General features: G+C 42.3%; 1 protein-coding gene across 5 annotated transcripts in view; it reads right to left on the bottom strand.

Annotated features, from left to right (window-relative positions):
- rabgap1 (RAB GTPase activating protein 1) overlaps positions 1–27985 on the bottom strand; it is a 144926-nt gene that overhangs the window by 77321 nt on the left and 39620 nt on the right. For 3 of the 5 annotated variants that reach the window (XM_088940512.1, XM_088940514.1, XM_088940513.1), the window contains 7 exons: positions 26143–26253; positions 25531–25597; positions 23822–23924; positions 23096–23265; positions 20800–20968; positions 18428–18569; positions 6332–6482 (listed from right to left, as the gene is read on the bottom strand). In XM_088940512.1, coding sequence (XP_088796638.1) covers positions 6332–6482; positions 18428–18569; positions 20800–20968; positions 23096–23265; positions 23822–23924; positions 25531–25597; positions 26143–26253 — 913 coding nt within the window. The remainder of the gene's footprint in view (positions 1–6331; positions 6483–18427; positions 18570–20799; positions 20969–23095; positions 23266–23821; positions 23925–25530; positions 25598–26142; positions 26254–27985) is intronic. The other 2 variants (XM_088940515.1, XM_088940518.1) reach the window with 1 other exon arrangement.

Genomic DNA, 27985 nt, shown 5'->3' with positions numbered 1-27985 from the left:
TCAGCTAATGAAGATGTTCAGTGGATTTTCCTGAGTTACTGGTCTTCAGGCAGACAGGCCTGAATGGGTGAACACATAGCAGGAGATGGACCTGCATTGACATATGAGGTGATGAAAGAGGACTTTGCCCTTACCTTAAGGTAACCTCTGTGAATCTCTACTGAAGCCTGGCAAACCAGTATAACCATAAGTCATTTTCGCTCCAGCAATATTCATTTAGATTTTCAGCATTATCATCAATGTTGTTAGGCCTGTCTCATGACCTATTAACCTTAAAACTACTACAGGCTAAGGCTTTTGAAAATTGCTACACTACAAAGCATTTCCACTAAAATATCAGATCCCAAATGTCACTTGATCCATGCACTATTAATAACTATTTTCTGTGCTACAGCTGTATGATATGTTAATATCATTCATGCATTAGCAGTGATCGCATTATCCCTAGAGTGTCACACTAATCCAGAGCTCACCGTACCAGACACCTCAAGTCATTTTCAGAGCAGGGCTTCATCTGAGTGCTTCAATCTCGGTAGCTTTAGCAATCAATCCGAAAATCCTTGCATATGGCAGCAATAGTGATCTTAATCAGTGAACCCAACTGAGCCAAAGATTTAAAAGTTAACTTTCCTGAAGGGCAGGGACAACACCTTCTCAATCGTTTTCAATACTTTTATCTTCATAACAAAAATTGCAATATAAAAATACCCTTAAAATTTAAGTTGTTTTACCCAGATTTAAACCTCTGATCAGTCCCGTGCGTATGAAAAATTAATTTACTGTTTACTGCTGTCACAAACAACATAGGGTGGATTAAGACACTTGAAAAGTAAACACGATAAATGAACAACCCGAAGAAGGCGTGTTTTCTTTCTTCTCTTTTCAGCGTGGAATAAACCTATTACTTGTTCCCCCACAATAAATGAATGCTGATTTAATACACAGCTTCCTTTTGTGCTAATGTAACAGGAGTGTCAGAGGGCAGTGACCCCTGACTTAAGTGAATAAACAGATTTGGTGCTACATTTAGGATTCTAACCACTGTAAAAATAAACAGGAAACTCGTACCCCATGAAACAGGAAGCAGTGCCTGCCCACAAAGCCTCAGTTAGAAAACGCCATAGTGAGCCTCAACTTTAGAAGGTTCGTTGTTTAGGGAGTTTTTAAGTCGCGCTTCAAGAAAAACAAATAAAACAAAAAAGGGATGCTCGTGGAGTAAAAGGGTTGCCAAAGCCAGAGACACAGCTGAGTCACGACGAGGGAAGACTCTACACGCACAGAGGCTCCCCAACAGCTCTTACACAGAGCGGACCACAGCAACTGTTCTCCATCCTACCGTCTGGTAAATGGTACCGAAGCATTCGGTCCAAGTCCAACAGACTACGGCACAGCTTCTACCTCCAGGCAGTAAGACTGCTAAACAGCCAACCTGCAGCTCCTTTAGCAAATCACCCGTAATGGCTACATGGACACACAGGTTTCACTGTATTCAGCATAACTGCACTACTATATTGCAGACACCATGGACACATAACAGCTCTATTCATCTTGAGTTTTCTTCAATTTCTATTACATTATTATCCGTTATTATGTAACCTTATTTTCGTAACCTTAACTTTGTGATTCTTGTTTTTTGCGAGCTCGCAGAAAAGGCATTCCATTGCCAGCAACTACCGCTGCACGCGGTATTGTTGTGCACGTGAGAACTACACTTTGATTTGATTTCTACAAATGTAGCAACACATGTATCCCAATAGTAAGCGAAGATCTCCATGGAAGAGCACAGTAATCAAACTGAAGATGTGCTTAATTCAAAAATGACTATTGTTGTACATGTATTGCAATTGAGAACCTATTATTGAATACCTTGGGGCCAACACCACAACCATGTTTTATGGCACCTGGTAGAAATGGATTAGTGGAATTTCAGACCGTTTTTATCTGTATTGTTTTGCTTATGGTCCTATGTCTTGCCTGAATATGAATCTAAACTGCCGCACTGCAAATTCCCCATTAGAACATACAGAAATACATCAGAATAAAGGTATCTAAGCCATTTAAATTGTTCAGGGTTAGAATCTGGACGCAGATTTGAAAGTAGGAGAATACCAGAACTGCATCTTTGTCCACCCTCACCCGATACACATACTGTATGCCCACTCATCCATCACCTACAGCAAGACCCTGGTTTCATCAGCGGCGTCAGTCGAGTGGGGAGCTTAGCTATCAGCAGCTCGTTTACGACACTGGATGAAGGAAGGAAACTGGGCCACTGACACAGCAAACGCCAATAACCATCAGCAGCAAAACCTCGAGTCTGGGGGGAAAACCCAACAACAAACATCTAAAATAGAAACAAATTCATGAAACCTACAGCCTTCAATATCCATGACCTATCTATGAAACGAACCAAGACAGAAGAATTGGTCATCTATATAATAGGTTACATGGGATTGATGTGAAATAATACTCCTAATCATGTGCTGAATATGACCAGTCCTGATAGTGTTTAATAACTATGGTTAAGTCATCATCCATCCACTTTCTAACTTTTTCCTTCAGTTCAGAGCTGGAGCCTATCCTGGCAAGGTCACACAGTCATGCCCATTCACATGGGGGCAACATTTTCCCAGAAGCCAATTAACCCGCCAGTATGTTTCTGGGTATTGGGGTGAGAATCAGGGCTCCTGGAGCAAACCTGAGAAAACACAGGGAGAACATACAGAGCTCATTCAGATTGCACCCCAGGTCCGGAATCGAACCCAAGGCCGCAGGAAGCCATGCCAACCAATGCGCCACTGTGCCACCCACTTTAATCATAATATTACGTAATAATCAAATTAACAGAAACGCGGCGCGCTGAATGAACAAACGCAACATCACCTGCAATTTGCCAATCAGACATTTAAATTCTGAAGCATACAACACATTTTTACACGTGTAAGCCTACTGCAGATATGTGAGGTTTCTTGTCAGCCACTGTTACAGGGAAATATCATGAGAGCCTCCATTCATGTATATTACTGTTCTACGTTCACTTCTTACCGAGAGCCCTGGATATAGTTGTTCTCAAGCTTGTGATGTGGCAAGAGTAAGCATACACTGTAGTGTAGCCATCAACTCTACAAAGCAGCAAGAAACAACAATTTTGGAAATTTCTCTAATACGGCAATTTTCATTTCTTGTCCATCAGAAGGACAAAAAACCTTTTTTGTGTGTGTGTTTTGCATCTACTTTAATCAAATCTCCCCTATTTAGGGAATCCTTTTATTCATTTTTTGGTCCATCAGCATCCTCTCTAGTTATGTATATGTAGTTTCATCTCTCTTTACAGTCCCCTGCCTGACTCACAGAGTCATTAGCGGCTGTGTGACCTCCAATGCTATAAAATTATTTGAAGGACAACAGTCGCTTTTATAGAGTATAGCACTGCAGTCACACTACTCTGGGTTTCAAATGAGCTTTGAAAAGACTCCAGAGCTGTTAAAATCATGTCAGTATGTACCCAAATTTAAAGCACCGTGCAATGTCCAAACAGCACACCCTGCTGGAGCAAATAGAAACAATACAAACAATAGGCCAAACCCTTCTGCTTTGCTGAGATGTGACATAAGATCACTTTATTAGTTATATACAATTTATTGCATTAGGAATTCATCTTTTCGCAGACCCCAGCTTGCTCTCCATGAGACACACAGACAGGGAGAGAGAAGCTGGGGGTCAGAGCGCAGGGTCAGCCATTGTACAGCATCCCTGGAGCAGTTGGAGCCTTGCTCAGGGGCCCAAAGGAGTAGGATTCCTCTGCCGGCCGCGGGATTTGAACCGGCAACCTCCCAACCACAGGCACAGATCCTGAGCCACAGTGCCACCGCTCCGCCCCATATCCCAAATGCAAGACCAGAGAGATGATACTTAAAATATTAGTATTTAATAATAAATAATGCAATATCTTAAAATCCAGGATTAAAATCACTTTTAATTTAAAAAAAATATGGTAGAGGAAAAGTTGAAGGCGCAGAAATAAAATAAAAGACACTTATTTCTGTGAAAAGGCAGATTCCTTACTGCACTGCATTAATTAAACATCCACTTGCTGAGGTGGGCTCCCTCCATCAGTGAACACAGTTATATATTTATATATCGAGAGTAAACTGATCAGTGCATGCTGTGAAATCCACTGTTTATGGTACCTCAATTGCTAAATTATTAAGTAGATTTCGGTAGGATTTATTTTTGTCTGCTGCACCGGCTCTTGCATTGTGCCTGTTCAGACACACACTAAAAGAACCCCTAGCCCATCCATTAGTCTTGTTGTAAGAGGAGCTTGTCTAAGCGACAGCAGAGAAATACGCAAGACATAAAATATTTAAATGACGGTGCCTTTCCGTCTGTGAAGATAATATCAAACTTGGTCATCTTCCCACTAATTGCGAAGCTGAACATGAAGCAAGATGCAGCTCAAAACTAATGGCTTTCTGGGCATGTGGATGGGTGACTTCTTTATGGAATTAACACATCTTTGTTTTGAAGCGAAAGGGGGTTTCTGTCCTTCTTTTTTTTTTGCTCGCATGGATTAATACCTTCAAATGTGCGTTTTGCCGTAAAAGAGCAGGACACTTTTTTGGATACTTTTAAAAGAGCAGGCAAAATGCCCTCCACCGATGGGAAAAAAAGCAGGCATTTTGCTTAATTTTCCGTCTTTGTCAGTACACATTTACAGAAACAAAACTCAAACCCAAACGTCATATAAAGAGATACAAATATAAGAGAAACATATGCCTGTAAAATTTCTTATTCTAATTATACCGCAGAAATTGTGTGAAAATGTGTTTGCATTTTACAACACTGATCAAGAAAGATAATTTACTTGTTCTCCTCCACAAGAGTTTTTTTTTTACTTCTTCCCATCATCTCACCCCAGATCTGAACTGGGCTGACCCTCCTCAGTCATGCCAGTCCAACACTGCGATGTGTGTAGCTTTGTTCAGCACTATAATGGTGCACAGCAAACATTACACAACCCCCATGGGAATGTGTTCACATGTCTGAACATCCTATCTTTCCCACTTTGAGTTAATTTGTTTTCCTCAGACAAATCGTAAAAATACCATGATCGTTATCAAGAGTTGGTTATCTGATCTCCATTAAAACATTTTTCGTTGTGTAAACCCAGTTTTCCCCATTTTACGCCTCAGTGCCTTCACTGCTGTAAATCAGAAAAATCCCCCCAAAAATGCACCTCAGACTGACCAAAACCCACTGCCCTACAGAACCGATGACAGCCTCAGCAAACATTTGACTGCAAATCTATCTTTCGAGATACCGTTCCGTTAAAACTGAAAAACAAAAAGGTCTGGGTTTATTACAAATCTGCTCTCATCGACCGTGACGATACACACATGCTTTATTTTTGAATTACAAAACACTGCGAAGTAATGATCAGTTCCTCTTGCAATTGCACAAAACTGACACAAATCAGCCTCAAGCCAAGAGATCCACAAAGCCCAGAGGGACTCCCTGTTACAACACACATCTTGAGCGCAGATGCTAAGTAATGTCTTCTCTCCGCACAGTAAGGAATAATCAGATCAAAAGCTTGGTGGAAACCCTTTTTTGTCAGAAGGTTTCAATATTGTCACTCAAGGGGTGATTTAGTACTTTAACTGGGAACCAGCTGTTTCAACAATACTAGAAAACATGGCAATTAAAACCCAGATATTCTCAGATATACAGAAGAGTGTCTCCATGAAAACCTAACCTCACATTTGCAAAACTTAGCCCTATTAATACTTTGGGGCCTTTATTTTTTAAATCCTTTATTAAGTTCACTTCTTTATTTCTCCAGGTAAAATGAGACCAAATTCTCCTTCGCAAACAAGCACTGCGTTTCAACTTAACGGAACCGCATCATGTTTTTTAAGGGGAAAGGAAAAGCACGTACTGTATGGGAAAGGGCATTCCAATAACAGGAAACGCACAACTTTTTATTAAGATCTAGCTGAGCAGAACACCCCCATCCTGGCTCATCCACGACAAACACATCCAGTACATAATTTAGCCTCCATTACTCAATAACCTCTAATTAGTTAAGTAATTAATTATATGACTTTATTGTGGGGAAAAAAATATTTACACACACTAATTAAGGAATTTTGGCAATGTGGAACTGGCATGACCTAAGACAAAAGGGTGCCAAGTGACAGCACACTAAAATGATTCCTACTTAAAGAAATACACATTTTCCAGAAGAAGGGAAGCCCCATCCAAGTGAAAGCTGCTACAGCCTGTGCAGAGTTCGGAGTTCAAAGTGGAGAATTCTTAGATGGCCTACCTTGGTGATGAGCGTCCTGTACTCCTCCACCAGGTGGTCGTTGTTATGGCAACCCGCAAGGAGCTGCCACACCTCCCCTCTCAGTGCCTCGGGGACCCCACTTCTCACCAGAGCGGGGAGCTGCTTGGGTCTCACACTCAGGTTCAGGTGCCTGTAACACAGCCAACCACCAACACTGCTTGACATATCTCCTTGTACCTTAAGATAACATACATTTTTTTGGTGCGGATTCCCAACAGCCACCCCAGCACAACACAAATGCCGAGAACCCCTTGACAGACGGGATTTTTCACAGGAACCTATGAATTCAGGATTTGCCGATGCTGCCCTGTCTTTCATTTAAGGGTTCATGTAGCTCTTGGTCTTCAGCCACCTTATGGAATTCTCCATCTTGAGACGTATGAGATGAGACGTTTTTACGGATGAGACGTAAAACCGAGGTCCTGACTCTCTGTGGTCATTACAAATCCCAGGGCGTTTCTCGAAAAGAGTAGGGGTGTAACCCCGGCGTCCTGGCCACATTTCCCATTGGCCCTTACCAATCATGGCCTCCTGATAATCCCCATCTATGAATTGGCTTCATTACTCTGCTCTCCTCCCCACAGATAGCTGATGTGTGGTGAGCGTTCTGGCGCACTATGGCTGCCGTCGCATCATCCAGGTGGGGTTGCACATTGGTGGTGGTGGAGGGGATCCCCATTACCTGTAAAGCGCTTTGAGTGGAGTGTCCAGAAAAGCGCTATATAAGTGTAAGCAATTATTATAATTTTTATTATTATCTTGGCTGAAGGCCTCAGTGGGGGAGTTTAGGTACCTCGGGATCTTGTTCACAAGGGGTGGAAGAGGGGAGCGCGAGATCGCCAAGCGGATCGGGGCAGCGTCGGCGGGAGCTGAGCTTGACGACAAAGCTCTCGGTTTACGTCCCTGTCCTCGCCTACGGTCATGAGCTGTGGGTAACGAACCCGAAAGAACGAGATCGGGGATACAAGCGGCAGGAATGAGGTTTCTCCGCAGGGCGGCCGGGCTGTCTCTCCGTGACAGGGTGAGGAGCTCGGCGATCCGGGAGAGCCTCGGAGTGGAGTCGCTGCTCCTCCAGATCGAGAGGAGCCGGCGGAGGTGGTTTGGGCATCTCATAAGGATGCCCACCGGTTGGCTTCCGCTGGAGCTGTTCCGGGCACGTCCCACTGGGTGGAGACCCCGTGGCAGACCCAGGACATGCTGGGGGGTTTAAATCTCTCGGCTGGCTTGGGAGCGCCTGGGGATCTCCCAGGAGGAGCTGGAATGTGTTGCTAGGGACAGTGAAGTCTGGGCTGATCTACACGGCTTGCTGAACACGACCCTCACCAGCAAAGGGGGAGTGAAAATGGATGGATGGATGGATGGATGGATGGATGGATGGATGGATGGCTGAAGGCAAGACATGTAAGAGATTGTGTGCGATGGGCCTGTAAGGACGGGCTTGATGTGGTGATGCTGCAGACTGAAACCAAAGCAGCACACAAAAACGTCAGAGCTGAAAACACTCCCCCCCCCCGCCACACCCTGCAAAGAAAGTCAGAACAGGCCAAGAACAAATAAACGCCTGCATCTGTGCTCATGAACCACAAGATCTCGGCGCTCGTCAACTGGAACGCGATCAGCGATCTGAAACCCAGCTAATCACGGGACGCCACCCTGCTGTCGGCTCTAATGTGAAAATGAAACCAGGAGACCCTCAAGACTCGGGAGTTTTCAGCCGCCTCTACCAGCGAGTAAAAAGTGGCCAGTCGAGCAGGTTCTGAATTTGCATTTCATATTCCTGAAAATCCTCTCCAATTAACGCCCAGAAAAATAAAAGCATGTTACATAAAAGAGCAGCTTTGCATTTGGAGCCCACCAGACAACGTCCCACATTAACAAAATCAGAGTTAACACCCCAGCACGCAGATTCAATTTCGATCTCTGTAATGAACTAAAATAAGCAGGTTCAAAGGAATCAGCGTGGGAGACAAGTTAAGTACAAGACTCCAGAACCCCCAAGGACCAATGCTGAAATTGCTCTGTGGGTCTGACACAATGTTTCCATTTTTCATGACTGCACTATCCCTTAATTCATGGAAATGTATGTGCAATTGCATTGAAAGAAATCATTAAAAGGGGAAAGCGTTCAAAGCAATCATTATAGAACTGAGCATAGAGCCTGTAGGAGGGTAAATAAAGGCATTACTGAGCTTAAAAAATGTTCTCTACATGAAAACTGAGAAAAATGAGCTTCAGAACAAATTGCTTTTCTTTTACAAGGTTATATATTCTATGTGGTCAGCAGCTCTCTGTTCAGCCCAGTGAGCAGTCCAACATGCAAATCCCCACTACTTGATGTCCCTGGAATGCCATTCCAATCACAGGGGTCTCACTCAAGTGCATAAGGTCATCACGATAACAAAAAAAAAAGGGCATTTTCTGCAGTAGTCCCTAATGCACAAAATGCATTACCCTGAAGTTCATCAGACGAGCCTTTTCTCATTAAGAAAGATCTTCTTCTGCCTCACTTAGGTGCATAATTCTAGCCCAGTCCAGCATGGACTTTAATGTGTAATGTGTTAACGTTTCTTTATTAGCCATATACAATTTCTTGCATTAGGAATTCGTCTTTTCGCATACCCCAGCTTTTCTCCATGAGACACAGACACTCAGACAGGGAGAGAAGCTTGGGATCAGAGCGCAGGGTCAGCCATTGTACGGCACCCCTGGAGCAGTTGGGGGTTAAGGGCCTTGCTCAGGGGCCCAACGGAGTACGATTCCTGCTGGCCACGGGATTTGAACCGGCAACCTTCCAGTCATAGGCACAGATCCTTAGCCACAGAGCCACGACTTCATCCATAAGGAGTTCAAAGATAACGTCACAAACACAAGATACAAAATACAAACTAGAAGGCCCCTTTGCTTCAGTCCAATGTCCCTTTTTAGGTGGCCCCAACCACCTGGAACCTTGGTGGATCCTGAGATCCCTAGCTATTGAGGACCATAGTTATAGGCATCACATGCCATTGTGCTAGATTGAGCCTAGTTAAGAACGTCCAATCAGGCAGGAAAGGATTTCTATGAAGTGGATTAGTTCAAGTCATCTGTTGCAATGTGCCAATTTCTGCTGCTCATGATCTCTAGGAATTGGAACCAGCTGATAGGGGAGTAAACGATTCTGTGTGTTTATTCAAATTTTCTTTGTATGCACTGAATATCAGTACAAGTATGAATGCATATTAAGTCACACTACGCATGGGTTATGTATTACCGAAAAACACACGTACTAGTAGTTTGCTTTGTATTAATGAAAAAAAAAAGCACTGTAATGAATCTACCAAGTTAGCTTGTAAATCTTTGCTTGTTTGAAGATTACAGAAGGGGGAGGGTTACGATAATTAGGTCACAAGTATGGATTCATTCGGTTTTGGCACTTGTTGAAGTTACTGCATATTTCACAACACAACCCAGCTGTAGCTTATGAAACAAACTGATGTCACTTTAAAGAGGCTGTGTTTAAAGAAAAGGGCAACGACGTGTATTTGAGAAGATTTGGGGGGGGGGGGGGGGCAAAAGAGCTTTGCACAAGAAAAATCTAGAAATAAATATCCACATTTCTAGGAGACTCTTAAGACTGTTTGTGTTGAAAAACAAGACAAGCTGGGAACATTCATGTAACAAGCGAGGAGAGTTTATAACAATCTTTTTGCCAAGACCAACAATCGCCAGCTGTCACTGAAGAATACCCATACAGAAAACAAGGTTTTGTGCAACAGTTTTTCCCCATAATGCTATACCTCTGTGCAGGCAGTGTATTACACTATATACATTTTTAGTGGCCCAAAAATGGGTAACACTGGATATTCAAAAGACTGGAAATTAACTGTAACATAAAGAACTGTGTCTTTCCTCATTGGCAAATGGCGCCATCCATTAGACACAACATAAAACCGAGGTCCTGACTCTCTGTGGTCATTAAAAATCCCTGGGTGTTTCTTGAAAAGAGTAGGGGTGTTACCTGGCCAAATTTCCCATTGGCCTTTACTAATCATGGCCTCCTAATAATCCCCATCTCTGAACTGCCTTCATCATTCTGCTCTCCTACCTACTGAGAGCTGGTGTGTGGTGATCAGACTGGCGCACTATGGCTTCTGTTGCATCATCCAGGTGGAGCTGCACATTGGTGGTGGTAGTGGGATTCACCACTAACAGTAAAGCACTTTGAGTGGAGTGTCCAGAAAAGCGCTATGTAAGTGTAAGCAATTATCAATTATATAATAATTTCCTGGTCTTTGACCGGCTGGCCATGAATAGGGATTTTATTTATAGTGGAACAAGTTTCACTTAAGGAGATTTACAAGCCAGCCGAGAACTCTCTGCATGGTTGAGTTTGAACAAAGTCTGTTCAACAGCTCTGATCAAACCCTGACAAAAAGCAGAGTCTCACTCATAAGATACGGGAACAGTTTTCTTCACAGTGTGCTTCTCAAAACGCAGAGGTATAGAAATAAGAAAACAAATTTGCACGTGTTTAAAAATATTCATAAAACACTCTGGGTGCCAATTCAAAAACAGTCATTGCCACTCATCTTCTTGAGCAATAGAGAGCAGCCATATTCAAGATGTAGCAAAAAAAAACACTAATGCGACATGGCTTCTGGGGGACATTTAGGCACAGGATAAAAGGGGATTTAAGAGCAACGTACTCAACAGCAGGATTTCATCATCTGCAGAAAAAGAAATTAGGAAACTGAATGTATTTAAAGTTGTCGGCCACATGTTAAGACTATCAACAGCTTTTAATTGGAAAGCGCTTTAGTTTTTTTTAACTTTCAGAAGATATCAACCAGAAGAAACAAGTGGAATGAAAACAGACTACAGTTTATGATGCATTTTCATTCAGTGGTTTTGGGTCATGTGTGCAGCAAATGTTGCAGTTCCCCAATTAAAACCTTAAAGCAGTTCCCCAATTAAAACCTGAAAACTCAAATGAATATGGGGATCACATTTGATCAAATGCGCTAATCGAAGGGCCACATTCATACACATACAGATATTTAAAAAATTAACTGAAACTGAAATTTTTATTTGAAACATGTTGCTTAACTTTACTCAATGTACTTGACATAATGTAAGGTTATTTCTGAAGTTCTTCATTCTGGCTGTTTCGTTGACAGCGTTCTGCAGAGACCAGAACGTCAAACATTAAGCCTGATATCACGTGAAGTAGCCTATCGCAATGTTGCTCGTAAATGTTCATCCCCGAGTCTTGACCGTAAAACTGATTTGTTGATCTTCGTTGACGAGAAAAACCGTTCGCATTCACACGTACTGCCAAACATTGCTATGATTTGAGCAGACATAGAGACTAACCTCGAAAACCTGCCTTTCTGTCTGTCTGCTTTCTTTATTGACAACACTCCGTCCGGCAGCAATCAAGCAAGAGAGACGTACAAACCAACTCTTCGGATTAACACCCTCACAAGGGCTGTGAGTAGGACACGTATGCAGGTTTAGGGTGGTTACAAGACAGGGGGCCAAAACAGGAGTAAACAATTAATTACTATTTACATTAGGTTTTATAGTCACTATTTACATAGGCAGGGTGACCTAGGGGTCTCTGCGGACCCTTAGACCATCTCCCGGCTTACAGTTCCCAGCCTGCACTGCGGCACGTGCATTAGCCGACTGCGCCTGCACAATATTTCCATGGCGATTACCAAAACAGAAAATGAACCAAAAAATGTATCAAATGACCCAAACGACCAAATTTTATTGGTAACTTTTTGTTAGGGCCGCAGATAATTACTTTGCGGGCCGCGTGTTTGAGACCTCTGCCTTAAAGCATCATAAGCGGATAATCTTTCAAAGAGAAGACACTATACTGTAAAAAGGCGCCGTCCTTCGGATGAGACGTAAAACCGAGGTCCTGACTCTCTGTGGTCACTAAAAATCCCAGGGTGTTTCTTGAAAAGAGGGGTGTTACTCTGTCGTCCTGGCCAAATTTCCCATTGGCCCTTACCAATCATGGCCTCCTAATTATCCCCATCTTGAACTGGCTTCATTACTCTGCTCTCCTCCCCACTGAGAGCTGGTGTGTGGTGAGCGTTCTGGCGCACTATGGCTGCCGTCGCATCATCCAGGTGGGGCTGCACACTGGTGGTGGTGGAGGGGATCCCAATTTCCTGTAAAGCGCTTTGAGTGGAGTGTCCAGAAAAGCTCTATATAAGTGTAAGGTATTATTAAGTTCAAGCTAACCACTGCATAGCAGATTAACACACAAAGGTTATTTCCTCCTTCAAAGAAAAAAAAAAAGGTAGGTGGGTCTTTCTTTATTCTCCTTCGTCCTCCTTTCCAGTGTGGAATTAACCTTCAGAAGTCCCTTTGCAGTCAATGCACACATGAAATTCCCCACTCAAACATCATAAATGGCATCTTAAATGGTGCTAAAAGGCTATTTAACAGGAGAAGGCTACCTACAACTGGGCACCGCATTTCATCTTGCGCTTCAGTGCAAAACAATTCAATTCAAAGCTTCGAATCTGACAGCATCCAATTCCAGGTTAATCCAGGGGTATCGCTGTGTATTGCACGGGATATCCTACAACCGATACGTATACTGCAGTTCCCTTTCAACCTTATTGCCTCATTAATGGCAATAACAGCAGGCTCATAACACAAAAAGCTTTGTGACTAACAGTGAAAAGAAACCCCTGAAATGTTATCAAACGATGAAACGGCGTTATGACATGCAGTCAAATAATTGAATACATCCAATACCTCGCACATTATTTTAAAAAAATCAATGGAACAGGTGAAGGCTTAAGGTTTGAAAGGAAAGGAAAAGAGACAACACATCTGCGGCTGTGGAGACTTCTTCAGGTGTGCTTTCCAGCCTCTTCGCACCTGAAGAAAGCTCCTCAGCCAAAATGTGTCTTTTCTTTTCGGAGTGGAACAAACCTTCAGCTACTCCTTTGCAGCCTACGCATGCCGACACAGCTCCCAACTCTGACTTCCCATTCGGAAGAATAGCTCTTCCCGTTGAGGGGAAACCCTCACACGAGGAACAGAGGTGTAACAATGACGCGGTACTCTGCAAGCGTCGCCTGTCCCTCCCGTGGATCCTCAACACATTCCCCAAAATCCTCATAAGAAGTGGGCAGAGGGAGAGACGACGCGGAGGAAGATGGCAGCTGAAAAGGTTTGGATTCAGCCTGTTTCTGTGTGGCGTCTTAGTGTTGGGAGTGTTCAGGCACTCCATGAGAGCTGACGGTTTTGGATTCTTTTTTTCTGGAGGCTCGCGGTAAAAATTACCCTGCCGCAATAATGCGCCATGAAGGTAAAAGCCGCACGGCCCATTTTTACATTTCCGGATTCTATTAATGCAGTTCTAGGAATAGACAGTCTCAGGTGGCCTCTCACGGCAGCCTCTTTAATTTACACTGGGAAGATCAAAGCGATTTTCCTCCAGTCTTTAGGGAACAATATGAAGGCCGCTATCAGAAACGCTCGCAGATTGCTCTGGAACGTTGTGTGCTGGGATACTTCCTCAGAAAGCTTTCTTCGCACACAATAATTAGGCCAGAAGGGAATAAACTGAACTTCAAAGTAAACAAACATTCGTGAATTACATTCTCCCATTGTGCTCGGAATGCTGCATACACAGTTTTACATCTTTTTCCTCCTGCATGCTTTATCAGGGCCCGTTCTACAATAGTAGTTACTCAACACCTGCGTATCTTCCATTCTTAAATGCTGCCAGGCGTGGAGACACATTTTCTGCAGCAGGAAAAGCAGAGTTTTTAATTCCAACTAAAAAGCTATCTCTGGGAAGTGTAACTCCCCCCCCCCCCTAAACAGAAAGAAAACGAAAGCACCCTTTCAGTGCAGACACGATCTTTGCATTCTTTTTTTCAAAGAAAGACTAACTGCCTCAGACTACAAGGGTTAGTAACCCTGGGATTGGTCTCATTTCACTCCGACACAGACTGTATGTGCAAAAGATTAATGAACTTTCCAAGCCTGAGAAAAGAGTGCAAAAAGGCAACTAATGAAAATGTTATTTTTAGCATCCTTTTAATTAAATTCCCAAGCTTTTTTTTTTTAGAAAAAATAATACTCGATGTTTTAATCAAACGCATGGTGCTGGGAATGGCAAAGAGGGGTGAGAACATGATTCAGTGTCTGAATTTAACTAATTCCCTCGACCTCTCTAATTTTAGGATGCAGGGGTTAAAAACTTTTAGCACCGTTTGTATTTAAATCACACAAATTACTCAGACATTCGATATTATCAAATTATTGTTAGTATAACTGCTCAGGGGTGAGTTTCCCGAAAACGATTAATCTTAGAGACTAACGAGCAACTTTACGATGTACGTACGTAACGTACGAGCTACTTTGTTGTGGGTTTCCCACAACCCCTCTTAATCGATCATTTAACGAGCGAGTATAAAGTACTTCTTTGTTAACCCCTCCCCTGAAGTCGCTTAATAAAAAGCATTATAAGTCGATTGAAAAACAATCGATTGACAATACTTTCATTATATGGTGTCGGTTTTGGTCCTTCAGTGGGATGAAATAAAGTTGTGAAAAGGAATATGAAGAAAACATGACATCATAATTTAACAACCATTTAAGCGAAAGCGTATAGATAGGCACAAAATGGGACCCTTATTGTTTCTAAGAGAAAAGAAAATAAATGACCGTAAAAGAAAACCAAGTTTAACTGTGTGGACAGTCAATGTGTCCTGCACGACGTCTTTGATTTAAAGCCATATTTTTTGGTGCGCTGCCATTGTGAAGAATCACAGTGTTTCATGAGAAAAAAAATGTTGTTATTTTTTAACATAAAACGGTATTCGAACTTTAAATATTGTATCGACCGCGGGTTTCGGTACAGAATGGAGCAGGCGTGGGACTCAAGGAATGGGGCTGAACAACACATTTATTAACTCGAATCGGGAAAGGTACACACACAGGGACAGGGGTTACAGCGCTGCACCTACACTAACACACACACATGAAGGGAAGAGACTGTATCTCAGCCTCCGTCCCACTATATACAGTCCGGTAGTCCCCAGGTGCTGTTCTCAGCCGGCCCTGCGTGGCGCTACATTGTAATACACGTTACATGTTTCACGTTCTTTATGGAATTTAAATACAGTTTAAACCCCACCCCAAAAAGTACAAAAAGAGGGAGTATTATTAAAACATTTGACTTATGAATATGAAATTTACCCAAGAAGATGACTAATAAATTCATTACTATATAAATAAATGTTCTTTTTTCTAATTTCCTCTTACATAGTACAACAAAATATTAAAATCCTTAATATAAAATCTTAGTATTCTATATTTCCAGAGAATTCCCATGACTTGAATTTAATGTGCTCTGTCTGGCGATCTGTCGCTAAAAGCGCAAGAGGTAGCCAGTTTAAGAAGCACTTAGCGATTAACGAGTGGGTCGGGGAGCAAGTAGATTACGAAGGATTTAACGTGCTACTTTAGTTACGATGGGTTTTGGGAAACACTCGTAAATTAACAATCGATCTTAAGATCGAGTTTACGATGTTCTTAGCTTTACAATGCTTTCGGGAAACTCACCCCAGATCTGTTGTTTATTTAAAATGCTCATACAACAAATCCTACTATACAACAAACTATACAACAAATCCTCAGTTGTATAGTTTGTAAAAAACTGAGTGATGCACATAAAAATGTTAAGAGGGTTTAGCTCTCATATTTCATGATCTCCCTACAAGACAGTGTTAAGGTTTATCAGTATGATTAAGCACTGCCTACTTAATTTCCAAGTGGAAAATGTGCTATTGACTGATTTTCAACTGGATTGGTAACAATAATAAGTACCTTCAAACCAAGATGGACAATATGACAATATAATAAGAGATAAGCTAGCCTGAAGCATTCATTTTAGTAAAGCATCCATAAGAAAAGTTGTCCAAGCTATCCAAAATTCACCGAAGGAGAAATGCTTATGGCTAAAAATACAGTAAATCAGAAATATCACAATATTTTGGCCTCATAAAATTGCTCTGCTCTTTTGTGTCTATTCTATTATGAAGCGAAACAACAATGTTTTTTTTCAAGCTTGATAAGCACTTCAAACTGTAAAATGAGCACATTTTGCAGACCCTAAACCACTTCCCTTCTGAGCCTGGAAAAGTAGCTGTATTATCAAGCTTCACTGGAAATTCCACAGTGATTCTTCGCATTCGTTCAGCAGCTAAATGTTAAACAAACAAGCTATATTCTGAAATTTTAAGGGAAAAGACATTTTAGGCGACTTTTGAGGAAAGCCCAGATGATTGGAGACCTGGTGAAATCTCAAATCTCTTCTGGGTTTAAAAAAAAAAAACAAGCCAGCAGCAGAGAAGATTGTAAATTTTACGTACGTCAACAGAATCACATACCTCTCTCATGCAATGCTATTTGATATACTGAGAAAAATACACTTGCTATTCAACTATAAAAGCACCCTGACCAGGACTGCATAGTCATCTGGAAAAAAAAAATGTTCAGTACTGTTCTGCCATTCCAAATAAGGTAAACTTAAACTGTAGGAGAAAGTTCTGGCAAAATTGTGAAGGACAAAAAAGTGTCAATTCAGTTTTTTACATCGAAGTGAAAAGCAGATTTGAATGGGATGGAAGTTCTCTCTCAGTCTGATGATGCTCTGATGGCCACCTCTGACCACAAGCTAATGTTCAGATCACCCGACACCTCCATATACACACAGCAGCTTAGTGTTCCGATAACTATACACTTTCACATCACCATGGCCTCAATACAATGGCAGTGGAGCATATAATTTCATCTAGACTACATGACAGTGCTTTTATTTTCAGTGTGCCTTGAAATGTTCTAGTTTTCACTGCTGCTCTAAGATGATGAATCACAAGGAAATCATTCAGCATTTATGGCATCCTATGATAGGTGTCACATGAAGGGTAGCTTGGGGGCAAGGGAAAAAGCAGATTAGAATACGAGGACTCATCACCAATTAGGTCAGTCCACATTACTTTCAACAAAGAGAGCAGCCACAATGGAGATAGAGAGACAATTACTGCTTTGAAAATGTTACTGTTAGTTTAGAACACAAGTTTTCGTCTGTTCGCACAACAAATTTGGGGGGAAAATAACCTGACGTGCTGGCAGCTCCTTTTTCAGAAAAATACTCCATGCAAGCCTTAAATAGCTTGATTGCTTGCCATCAAAGCAATGCAAATTCTTTCATTTTGAAATTGAAAAGTCTTTAAACTAAAAGACTTTAAATTTGTACTCGGTTACTACATGATTTTGTGTTTCCTCGTGCGTTAGTTAGCATGTTTAAGACCGCCCGTTTCACAGACTGGGCTTGTGCAATCTGGTTTGCTCGAGAATTCCTCCACTAACGGCCAGCAACACAGCAGCACTACCACCGTTAAGCCTGACTTTTGTCAGATTGGAGAAGCTAAGCAGGCCGAGCCTGGACAGTACTAGAATCGGAGAACCAGGTTGCAGATATAAGCAGTGTTGGTGGACCAGTAGGTGGCGATCTCCCCCCCGGACACTAATTTCCAAACCAATGCCCCAGTATGATGACTAGAGTGCTGTAAGAGATACAGTCCTTTGGATGAAATGCTAAGGTTAAGATGTCCTAGCTATTTGGTCATTAAAGATCCCTGATCCTAAGAGTAATAATGTTAACCCTGGTGTCCTAGCTAAGTTCTAATTTTGGCTCAGACAAACCTGGCACCCCTCAATGTCTGAACTCAATTAAATCTGTCATTACTTGTTGGGGAACAGCCCGTATTCTCCTGCAGCTGTACTGTTTTTTTTATTAATGTGATCGAGCACCGTGGTGCCAGTGTACAGAAACGCCTGGAAAACGAAAGCAAGGATTTGATTTGAACAAGATAATAGGCAAGCGGTAATTTTGACCACGTGCCTGTGCAAGGGAACACACTAAGCGGCTGGAAAGGAAATCCAGCGGTAGAAAAAAAAAAAAAAGGTGACCTAAAATGCACGTCCGTGGTTTAACACGTATGAGCACGGGCGCTCCGTAAAAGAACTGCACTTCCAAAGGCCACTCACCATTTCGACAACAGATCCCCCCACGTTTCAAGTATCTTCTCGGCACACTCCTTCGACACGTCTCCAGAGCCGCTCAGCAGCGGTTCGTCGTTGTCTGGGAAAACCACAGGAACACAGAGGCGCAGGGGTGACTGGAGAGACACTGACAGAACACGTCAAGTGGTGGAGGCTGCCCGGGATGCCAGTCAAACACACAGGGACCCGTGCAATACATTTATATTTATATCTATATTTACATCTATATTTATATTCATATGTGTGATACGATTTTTCTGCGTACTGTTCTGTTCTAGTTTGTTCTTTGTGTGTTCTGGACTGTGAGTAACTCTTTTAGTGCACCCTCACTGTACTGATTGTATTGTATGTATTGTATTATTATTATTATTGTATCATTCGTTACACTGTTGCTGTGTTAAGCTGCTGTTGCACTGCAATTTCCCTCACGGGATCAATAAAGTATCTATCTATCTAATTCCAAGGTTGACCTGGAGCCCCCCTGAGCACATGAGGCTGTGGAGGTTTCTGTTACCAAAGACATTCAACAGCACTTTGTTTTTCGCAGAGAGGAAGGAGCTCAGAAAGCACTGCCGAAGTGTAGTCAAATATTTTTTTTGTTCCAATGGGACAGGTCGGTCAAAATGAGTTGAGTTTTAAAGGCGGGAGAAATGATCCCTTCTAACACTATTTAAGGGAAACGATGTGGTCTCTGTGTACTAGGATACAGCAAGTTCTGGGGGAAAAAAAAAGTTTGAAAAAACAATGATAAACTGTTCGACATCGTGCTACTTGGTTTCCAGACCTCAGTGTTCCAACGAGATCTCGGAGACGTGGATCTTCTCAAATTAGCTAGTCACATGTCAGCTGTGTCTGCCGTGAGAGAGCACACTGTGCATGAATCCTGTAGCTGCAGCAATGCTACAATTGTGTAATGCAGCTTTTAAATAACTCAGTGCTAATTGCTGCTATGGGCACTGTTTTGCATTGTTTTTTTCTTTTAACAACCAACATCGTATTTAATATTAGAAAACACATATATATACACCCAAGTATAAAACTATCTACCCACTGGCCAAAACAGAATAAGCAGGCAACATTTAGTTTGATTGCTTGTTTGGATTATGGTTAATGTTTTGCAGTTATTAAATTTCACTCCAAAGGAGCCTTAAAGCACTTCACGCATACGAGGGGACCCACTTCAACCACCTATGAAGCACTGCCCACCTGGATGCAACACAGCAATCAGCAGGAGACATAAGGAATTGCTTCATTAATTGAACATGGGCAAACTGTATAAGCCCAGTGGGAATATGTTAGGGAACCCGGGTTATACCCCTAAACAGGCAACGGGATCTTTAATAAGCATGGAATAAGAACCTCAGTGTCACATCTGATCTGATGAAAGGTACCTACTACAGCACAGTGTCCCATAATGTCACACTTGTTTGATAACTCTAGCCTATTGGCAACATGGCAGCTCCTTGATCATAGTGACCAGTTGGCTTCTGGATCACCTGTCCAGGCCAGGGCAGCTCCCAGATTCCTATTCATACTAAAAAGAAATGTTGGAACTAGTGGGATGTTCAGATCAATACCAAAACCCCAAAACCCTAGACATAACCTCAGCTACGAAGGGAAACCCGCTAGATCAATGGAACTGGACAGATATTTCAAAGCCTTGTGGAACACCCGTCACGTGCTGTTCGAGCTCTTCTCGCTCGTTGGAGAGGCCCGACTCGTTATTCCTACTCTGACCAGCTAAAACAAGGCGTGGAGACTCGTAGAAATTTGACGGCACCCCTTCGTGACCTGATTAGCTCTGTGAAGAATGCAATGAAACGACGAGCCTGATCTGCCAACTCTCGGTCGGCACGGAGTGACGATACGGGTTTGCACCCATTCGTCCAACGAGATGAACACTCTCTGCATCTCCACTGCAGTCACTTCCATCGCAGCGCATCAGCTAACCGAGTTTAATCCAGCTAACACTTGACGCATAATGCAAAAGCGTGGTCATTCTTATTTTACTCTAGATTACACAAAAGGCACTGTTCTATAAACCCCTCTAAAATGCTAATGCTACTGTATTTTTAAATATACACAGTAATATTCTTAATTACAGTTTAAAAACAAGGGCAGAAAAGTGGAGCTTTTGTTATTGATATGGACTTTAAAAAAATAGTTGAATGTTTTTATTAAGTGGACTTCACCTTGCGCATTTAGATAACTTATAGAGACTGAAAACATTATGGGAGGGGGTGTGAATTTTTTGGCCCCCCCAGCCCCCAGAATTTGAATAGTCAGCGCCCACGCTTGCTATGGTGAACAGGTTCAACAGCAGGTGCCGCTGGATATACAAGTGTCCCTGGGCCTACCTTCGTCCTCGTCATCCTCAGGGGGCGAGGGGATCATTGAGCTCTGGGATGTGGACTGAGGGATGGAGGGGCTGGCTGTGGTTTTCTTGTGCTCCCTCTCCGTCTCGCTCTCCAGACTCACAACCTCATAGAGGGTGTCTGCGTTACTCTTCCTGTCCTTCCGATCCATCTGAAATCAGAAGGAACTTTGACGCAAAACTTGGGGACAAAAAGTTGGGAACCAGGAGGTGGCATTTAGGGTCGGTAAATCATCCTTTAACAAGCAAAGCAGAGCACTGCAGAACCACAGGAGTGCAAAACAAAGTTCTTACTCGAAGTACCAAAAAAAAAACACATTTCACTTGAAGCTCAATCCTAGAGTGAACACATCTGCCATTGTAATTTGAAAAAAATGTACTTTGGGATAAAATTTTCTTATGTGAGATATGTGAAAGGGTTATCTCTGGGTTAATTTTTACCATTCTCAGCTGCCACCGACAAACATCAAACCAAGGCTGTTGTTTTTTTCATTTTCAACATTTTCAGAAAAAAAAAAGAAATGTCAGAAATGTATTTCTCATTAATGTTAGATGCTACCCAAGGGACACAATGTTGAAAAGGTTAAAACCTCCACAGTCACAATGCTGGGCCAAGACAAACCGTTTTTTTTCGGTTTTCAGATTTCTTTTCCACAGGATAGGTTTTTAACATGACCGTTTTACAACTGGAACCCAGAGGACAGTATAACTCCGATAAAACAAATAGCATCAGTAACTAGTTCTTCCTGACATCAAGGATATTAAAGTGCTCAAAAACACAGAATCAAGTGGGTGAAACAGATATTGCAGTTTCTAAGTGGATGCTTTGGAAAATGACTTTCCTGCTCCAATAATACAGGATCCGCACTTCAATTCAGGACATCGGTTTCTTATTTTTTCGGCAGCGTTGCCCACAACGAAAAAGAGCTCTAAACCACTAATCCTGGCCTCGTTCTATGGCTGCACGGAAATAATTCAATGGCACTCCAAGAGATTCAAATTTAATACAGTCCCAAGGGTAGACTCTCTGGAGTTCATTCTTACAAGGCATCTCGTGAGATAGTAGGTTCTTTATAGGCCGCTATGAAGAAAAACACTCATGATAATTGTCAAGGCCATTCTTCAGATTTATAGAAAATGTCCTCAGAAGATATTTAGATCACATTTTATGAAAATGTCATTAATAATCCTCCTAACTTTATTTTGAACATTATCGTGAACACAGTGAAGCCTGTGGTTCATAACCTTGGCCCATAATTAGTACTCTTTCAGCTACAAAAATGAATGAAATTCAGACCCAGTATTTAAATCAAGCTAGCTACATGCATAGAAGTCAGCAAACATTTCTCCGACAGATAAGGGAAAGAACTCTTCTTCCTGATACTGAATACCTCCATGAAGACGCTTCTTAAATTACTTTTTTATAATTGGAAAGCTAGATTTTATTTCACGATTCCTTTCAGAAAGGGGAGATGTTGAAAATCGAAACAAACAAGGAAACACATTCTCCAGCATTGCCTTTGCAAGAGATGTGAAACGCACATTTTACCCCGATACCCACAATAGACACACGCAGTCTTAAGCTCTGTCACAATATATGTGTTCATGAAAGGAGCTTTTGTGCCAAACTATGTAGATCTTCTATAGCACACCTACTCTTTTTGAGCAACACCCTAGAATTTGAAATGACCAGAGCGAGTAAGGACCTCGGTTTTATGTCTCACCTGAAGGACAGCACCTTTTTACAGTACACTGTCCCCATCATTATATTGAAACATTAGGACCCACACAGACCCCATGAGTGTCCTCTAAGATAAGATAAGATCCGATCACTTTTTTAGCCATATACAATTTCTTGCATTAGGAATTCATCTTTTCACATACCCCAGTTTGCTCTCCATGAGACACACAGACAGGGAGAGAAGCTTGGGATCAGAGCGGAGGGTCAGCCATTGTACAGCGCCCCTGGAGCAGATGGGGTTAAGGGCCTTGCTCAGGGGCCCAACGGTATAGGATTCCTCTGCCGGCCGCGGAATTAGAACCGGCAACCTTCCAGCCACAGGCGCAGATCCTTAGCCACAGTGCCACCTCTCCGCCTCTACTGGTCCCACTAACACCACTTCCAGCAGCAACCTTAGTTTTTCCCAGGAGGTCTCCCATCCAGGTACTGGCCAGGCTCACACCTGCTGAGCTTCAGTGATGATATAGCTGCTGGTTATGTTTAAATGAATTAAGAAATGCACATGAATGACAGCGATTGGCACTTAGTGATTCCCCACCTGTTTTAACTTTAGGTAGAAAGTCTCCGTGTAGCTTCTCTTGCTGAAAGGCCAGAACATTCTCTCATTAGGGGAACATACTCGCACTTTCGTCTCCAGAAGGAATCGGACAGGCTCTTCCACCTCAGTGATAACTAGATCAACCGCTGTCGTCATGTACATTAATTTATCTGCAAGGAAACAAAACCCCATTGAGCTTTCAGGAAGAAGTCACACAAACTAGCACATGTCAACCCCCTGCTACAGGAAGAAATATCTGCCTTAGACAGAGGGGGTAGATCATGGCTGTAGCTATTTTGAGCCAAAAAATGTTCACACAAAAAAACACCCCGGGCGACTAAAATCAGCCTTTAGGCTGCCAGCAAAAACAAATGGAGCTCATCAAATTAGAAAAGCCTAGACTGCTTTTGTACGACTGCTTGGGCACAGCACCACTGTTGTGGCTTCACAAATCTTCACCTTCCATCCAATGGTGGTCGAATGAAATCAAGTATTGAGGTGAGGGCAGCAGTGGAAAGCAGTGGTCAGGGCTGTGAACTCTTGGCTGCAGGGTTGAGAGTTCAAATCCAAGAGGGGGCCCTCAGCTACTGAACACTGAAACGATGGCCTTCACTCCAAATTACTTCGCTAATGGATACGTAAAAAAAAAAGAGAACTGCAACCCCTTTAAGTTGCCTTCGATGCAAGTATTAGCCAATTGAGTCATATTCATTAACTCAGAATTACCTTTAGGTGTTTCCTCATTGACAGCCTGGAAGTGTGGAGTGTTGGGATTCCAGCTCCCTGTGATGACATAAGACTTCCCATCCGAGCTCTTACCCATCGACTCCTTGATTCGAGAAGAGAAAGATTAGCAGGGAGTGAGTCAGTGTGGTGTACGTCCTAACAAGAAAGGTTACTCCCAGCCTGGACCCATTTCATTAAATGGTAACAGCTCAGCTCCATCCCACCATCATAGAAATTACCATCAGTCAAGGCTAAATCAATTCCACTTTAACACATTCATTGCGTTCAGAATTTTTGGATGGTGGAAGCTATCTGGCAAAACCAACAAAAGTGTTCAGAATAAATACTGAATGCAGAGAGACAGCGAGGTGATGACCAGAGCCTCCCTCTGGGAAGAGAGATGCAGGAACAATCTTTCATGTCTGGAAAAACCAGGATTCCAGATAATAATATTAACGTAGTCCAAAAAAAAGGTAGTAATAAAAATAATCAGGTTATTGTAAAACTAGCAGCTGATGGAGGTAACTACAGGACTGCTATCAGACTTGTACATGCTGTACTGTGCTCAGCTAGTAGATATCATGCAGAAAGTATCTCAACATCAAATTAGCGACATTTTAATGCAGTTCTTTTGTTTTGCAAGTTAAGGGTTAACACTAATGAGAAAAGTCCTTTGTGCGGCCTTACACATGGTAGGTCATTTCTTTTTAGAATTCCATGAGCTCTCAATTGCCTGAATAATTTAGTCCATACACTTCCGTGAATGATATTAATACAAAAGAAAGCCTGTGAATTGAACACTTTGTTTATGAAATAAAAAGGAATAGCAAACTCAGCTCATTCACAGTAAGGCAAACACAGCGGGCTTGTCGCACGGGAAGGGGACTTAAGGTGAATTAAAGATTTCAGCGGAATCAAATCTCAGGTTAAACAAGGTCATGCAAAGAGGGAAGAGCCTGACATGTTATCAGAATTCCCAGAACTTGTCTGGAACCGGATGCAGATTCACTTTTCGCTTGTACCGCTGAGCTAGCAAAGCGCAGCCCTGAGCTAGCGACACTGAGGGAACTACATGTAAGTACCAGTGTAATAGCGTGTGCTGTTCATAAAGAAAAACCATTGTTCTGTTATTGAAGAAATGCAAATATTTAAACTTCAGATTTGTAACGTTCACGAATCCTCTTATCTCCATGGAATTATATGAGAGATGAGCAGTGGTGACAGAGTGAGAAGGCACAGAGGCAGCTGACGATCAGTCAGTCTCTACAGGGCTGGGATTAAGCCACACTGTACACTATGGCGTGAAGAACTCCTTTATGAACAACATGGAGTTGTGCTGCTCACCTCTTGTCCACCATAGCTCATTGGACCTGCGTTCAGTATTGAGGAATGTTCTTTCTGCTTTTGTTCTTGGTGCTCTAGTTTCCTAAAACCCCCCAAATTGTGCTTCATAAGTTACTTGGCATCTCTACATTAAGCATTTGTGTATAAGGGGTCTCACATCCTAATCACAGACCTGATTAGGGTATAGTCCTGCTTTGCACTGCATGCTTTATATAAAGTGCTTAAAAAAGGTTTTATAGCATTGTGTATTTCATTACAGTATAGCTCTGCTCTGCTTTTCACTCCGATACAGATCTATATCAAAGCCTCAAAAAAACTGTTAAAAACAACATTTGAAAGCAAAGGGAAAACAAACAGCCCCTTACCAAATCCAGCAGGTGCATATCGCTGTTACGAACATCTTTGCCCGGGCTGAGCAGAAGTCCAAAGCACCTTAAAAAGAAGAGACATGAAATTTCAGCCTCTGATGTAAATATGATCAAAGAAGTAATGTATGGATACCTCTGACCGCACATAAACTTTGAAACAGCAGCCTTGATCTATAAAGTAAGCATTGATTCAAAATGAACAATTGCTGGAGTATTATTCATTGGAACAAATATTCTATTACCAAGATTTCTCCAGGCCCATTAGACATTAATTTAGTTGGAAATCACATGTGAATGCATGCTTCATTACGGCGTGATCATGATGCGCACAGCTACCAGCACGCAGCAGGCAAGAGGTAGAAATTAACCGAATCACAACCACAGAGCGAGCGATATCTTCCACCGATGAGAAAGTGTGATAAGTACCACGAATGAGAACAATGACATTCTCCTGTCTTGGTAAATGAATTTAAAATCCGATTACTAGAGAACAGCTGAAATGCCGTCCTTGTATTAAAAAAAAGAGTCACATCACTCGTTTTAAAGTGACGATCGCGAGTCCCTCATGAACTGACACCTGGTAGCGAAAAGACGCTGTGCTGTCTTTACCTTTCGATGGCAAGCTCCTTATTGGAAGTCTGCTGAACGTAGATGACAATCTTCCTGTCCATCCCGGGCCGGAGTCTGAAGCACTGCTTGTCCTTGTCTTTCGCTACAGCACTATCCCAGCCCGCCAACACACAGACAAACATGACAACAGGTTAACAGATTCCACAGGTCCACAGCAAGGGTCTGGTGTCATTCATGGCATGTTCTGTTACCATCAGTTTTTATATCAGGGATGGACAAAGCTGGTTTTGGTTAACCACAGCCCAGTAGGTTTGGTGCGTCGTCCTTAAATTATTCATTTCTAAACACCGGGATCAATTTTTCTTTGACCACCGAAGGTGTTTTTGTTCAACCTGGTAGATCAGACATCATCCGACTTGAAAATTCCAGGGACCACTGCTGGCTATCCCTTTACCAATTAACTTGTGAAACTGTTCAAAACCCATTCGGTCTTGACAAACTGGTAATTTCAGGAGGAACTGTAAGACCGGCTGAGCTGTGGCATTTCAAGACCTGGGTTGGCCACTCATGATCTACATGTTTTGCACTTATAGAAATGGCATCATAATCAATATTGTGACTCTCATATAAAACACTATGGAAAGGATATAAAGGAAACTGGAAATTATCAGAATAAACTAATTACACAAAGAACTTTTTCATATGATTCACACACAATTTAACACATAGGTTCCAGTGAACCAGTGAAGAAATTAAGCATTTAAAATAACTGACATTTATACATGAATATCTTACCCATGAAGAAGAAAAACATTCTGAAAATTAGTGTTACACAAGCTATGTCAACGCAATATGTGTGCACCTCTATTCATGACTATGTCAGATGTGATGATATACAGTTTTGCTCAAGCCATCACACTCATTACGTGTTGTCTGAGGTTAGATCTCAGAAGATGAACCCACCAAAGGTCTTGTATTGTAAAGCCCCATTACTGAAATAAATTGCATCTTTAAAAAAAATATTATGAAAACTCAATAGAGGCTGCTGGGCAAATGAGTGCAGGGGAAATGGCAATTTTTCATTTCCTGGCAGACTTTTATAAACCACAACAAAGGGAGAGTCTAAAGCTACTGCAAAAAACAATTATTCCTTTCTCTTCCTTCTGAGAATCTGAGTGTACTGAGTGTAATGGCCCGATAACAATCCCCTGAATTATATAACAAGGCAAAGACAAAATTGCTTTTCGGAAGAAAAAAAACTTTCCTTAGCGGCTGCCATTGTTAGGGAATGGTTTAAATATTGACATAGTTTAATCCAAGGCCGCAGAATCTCAAGTTACGTGTATGGTAACTTGAGGGAGAGGTGTGAGCATGCTGTATAGGTGATCAAGGAAGCATGTCCCTTTCGCACTAGCAGGTAACTTCACTTTGGGTGAGAGTAACCCCAGCTGCAACAGACTGAAACTGAAGTAGCCCTGAACCACCTGCAGGGACTAAACCCAGCTGCAGCAGGCTGCCACTGAAGGAGCCCTGCACCACCTGCATGGACTAAACCCAGCTGCAGCAGGCTGACAACGAACGAGCCCTGCATGGACTAACCCCAGCTGGAACAGCAGGAGCCAGAGAGCAGCTGAGCACTAAACACAGCCCCTGCTGCACGGCTGGTTCACAGCTCCAGAGTGATTTTTTATTCGACAACTTCCTTACTCAATCAAGAACCAAAGAAGACTGAACATCAGAGCCCACAGATGTCAAAAACAGGAGTTAATCAAAGATGCCTTGAAGACAAGAGGAAGAACTAGTTTAAGAGCTACTTTCCATAAACAAAATGCAAAGTAATGCAACCTAAGGCAATCTGAGTCCCTTCCTGAACTTGCAGGAT

This window comes from Atractosteus spatula, chromosome 23 (assembly GCF_055471065.1).
Source record: "Atractosteus spatula isolate fAtrSpa1 chromosome 23, fAtrSpa1.hap1, whole genome shotgun sequence".
Taxonomy (NCBI): domain Eukaryota; kingdom Metazoa; phylum Chordata; class Actinopteri; order Semionotiformes; family Lepisosteidae; genus Atractosteus; species Atractosteus spatula.
This window is presented reverse-complemented; position numbering and strand designations above follow the sequence as displayed.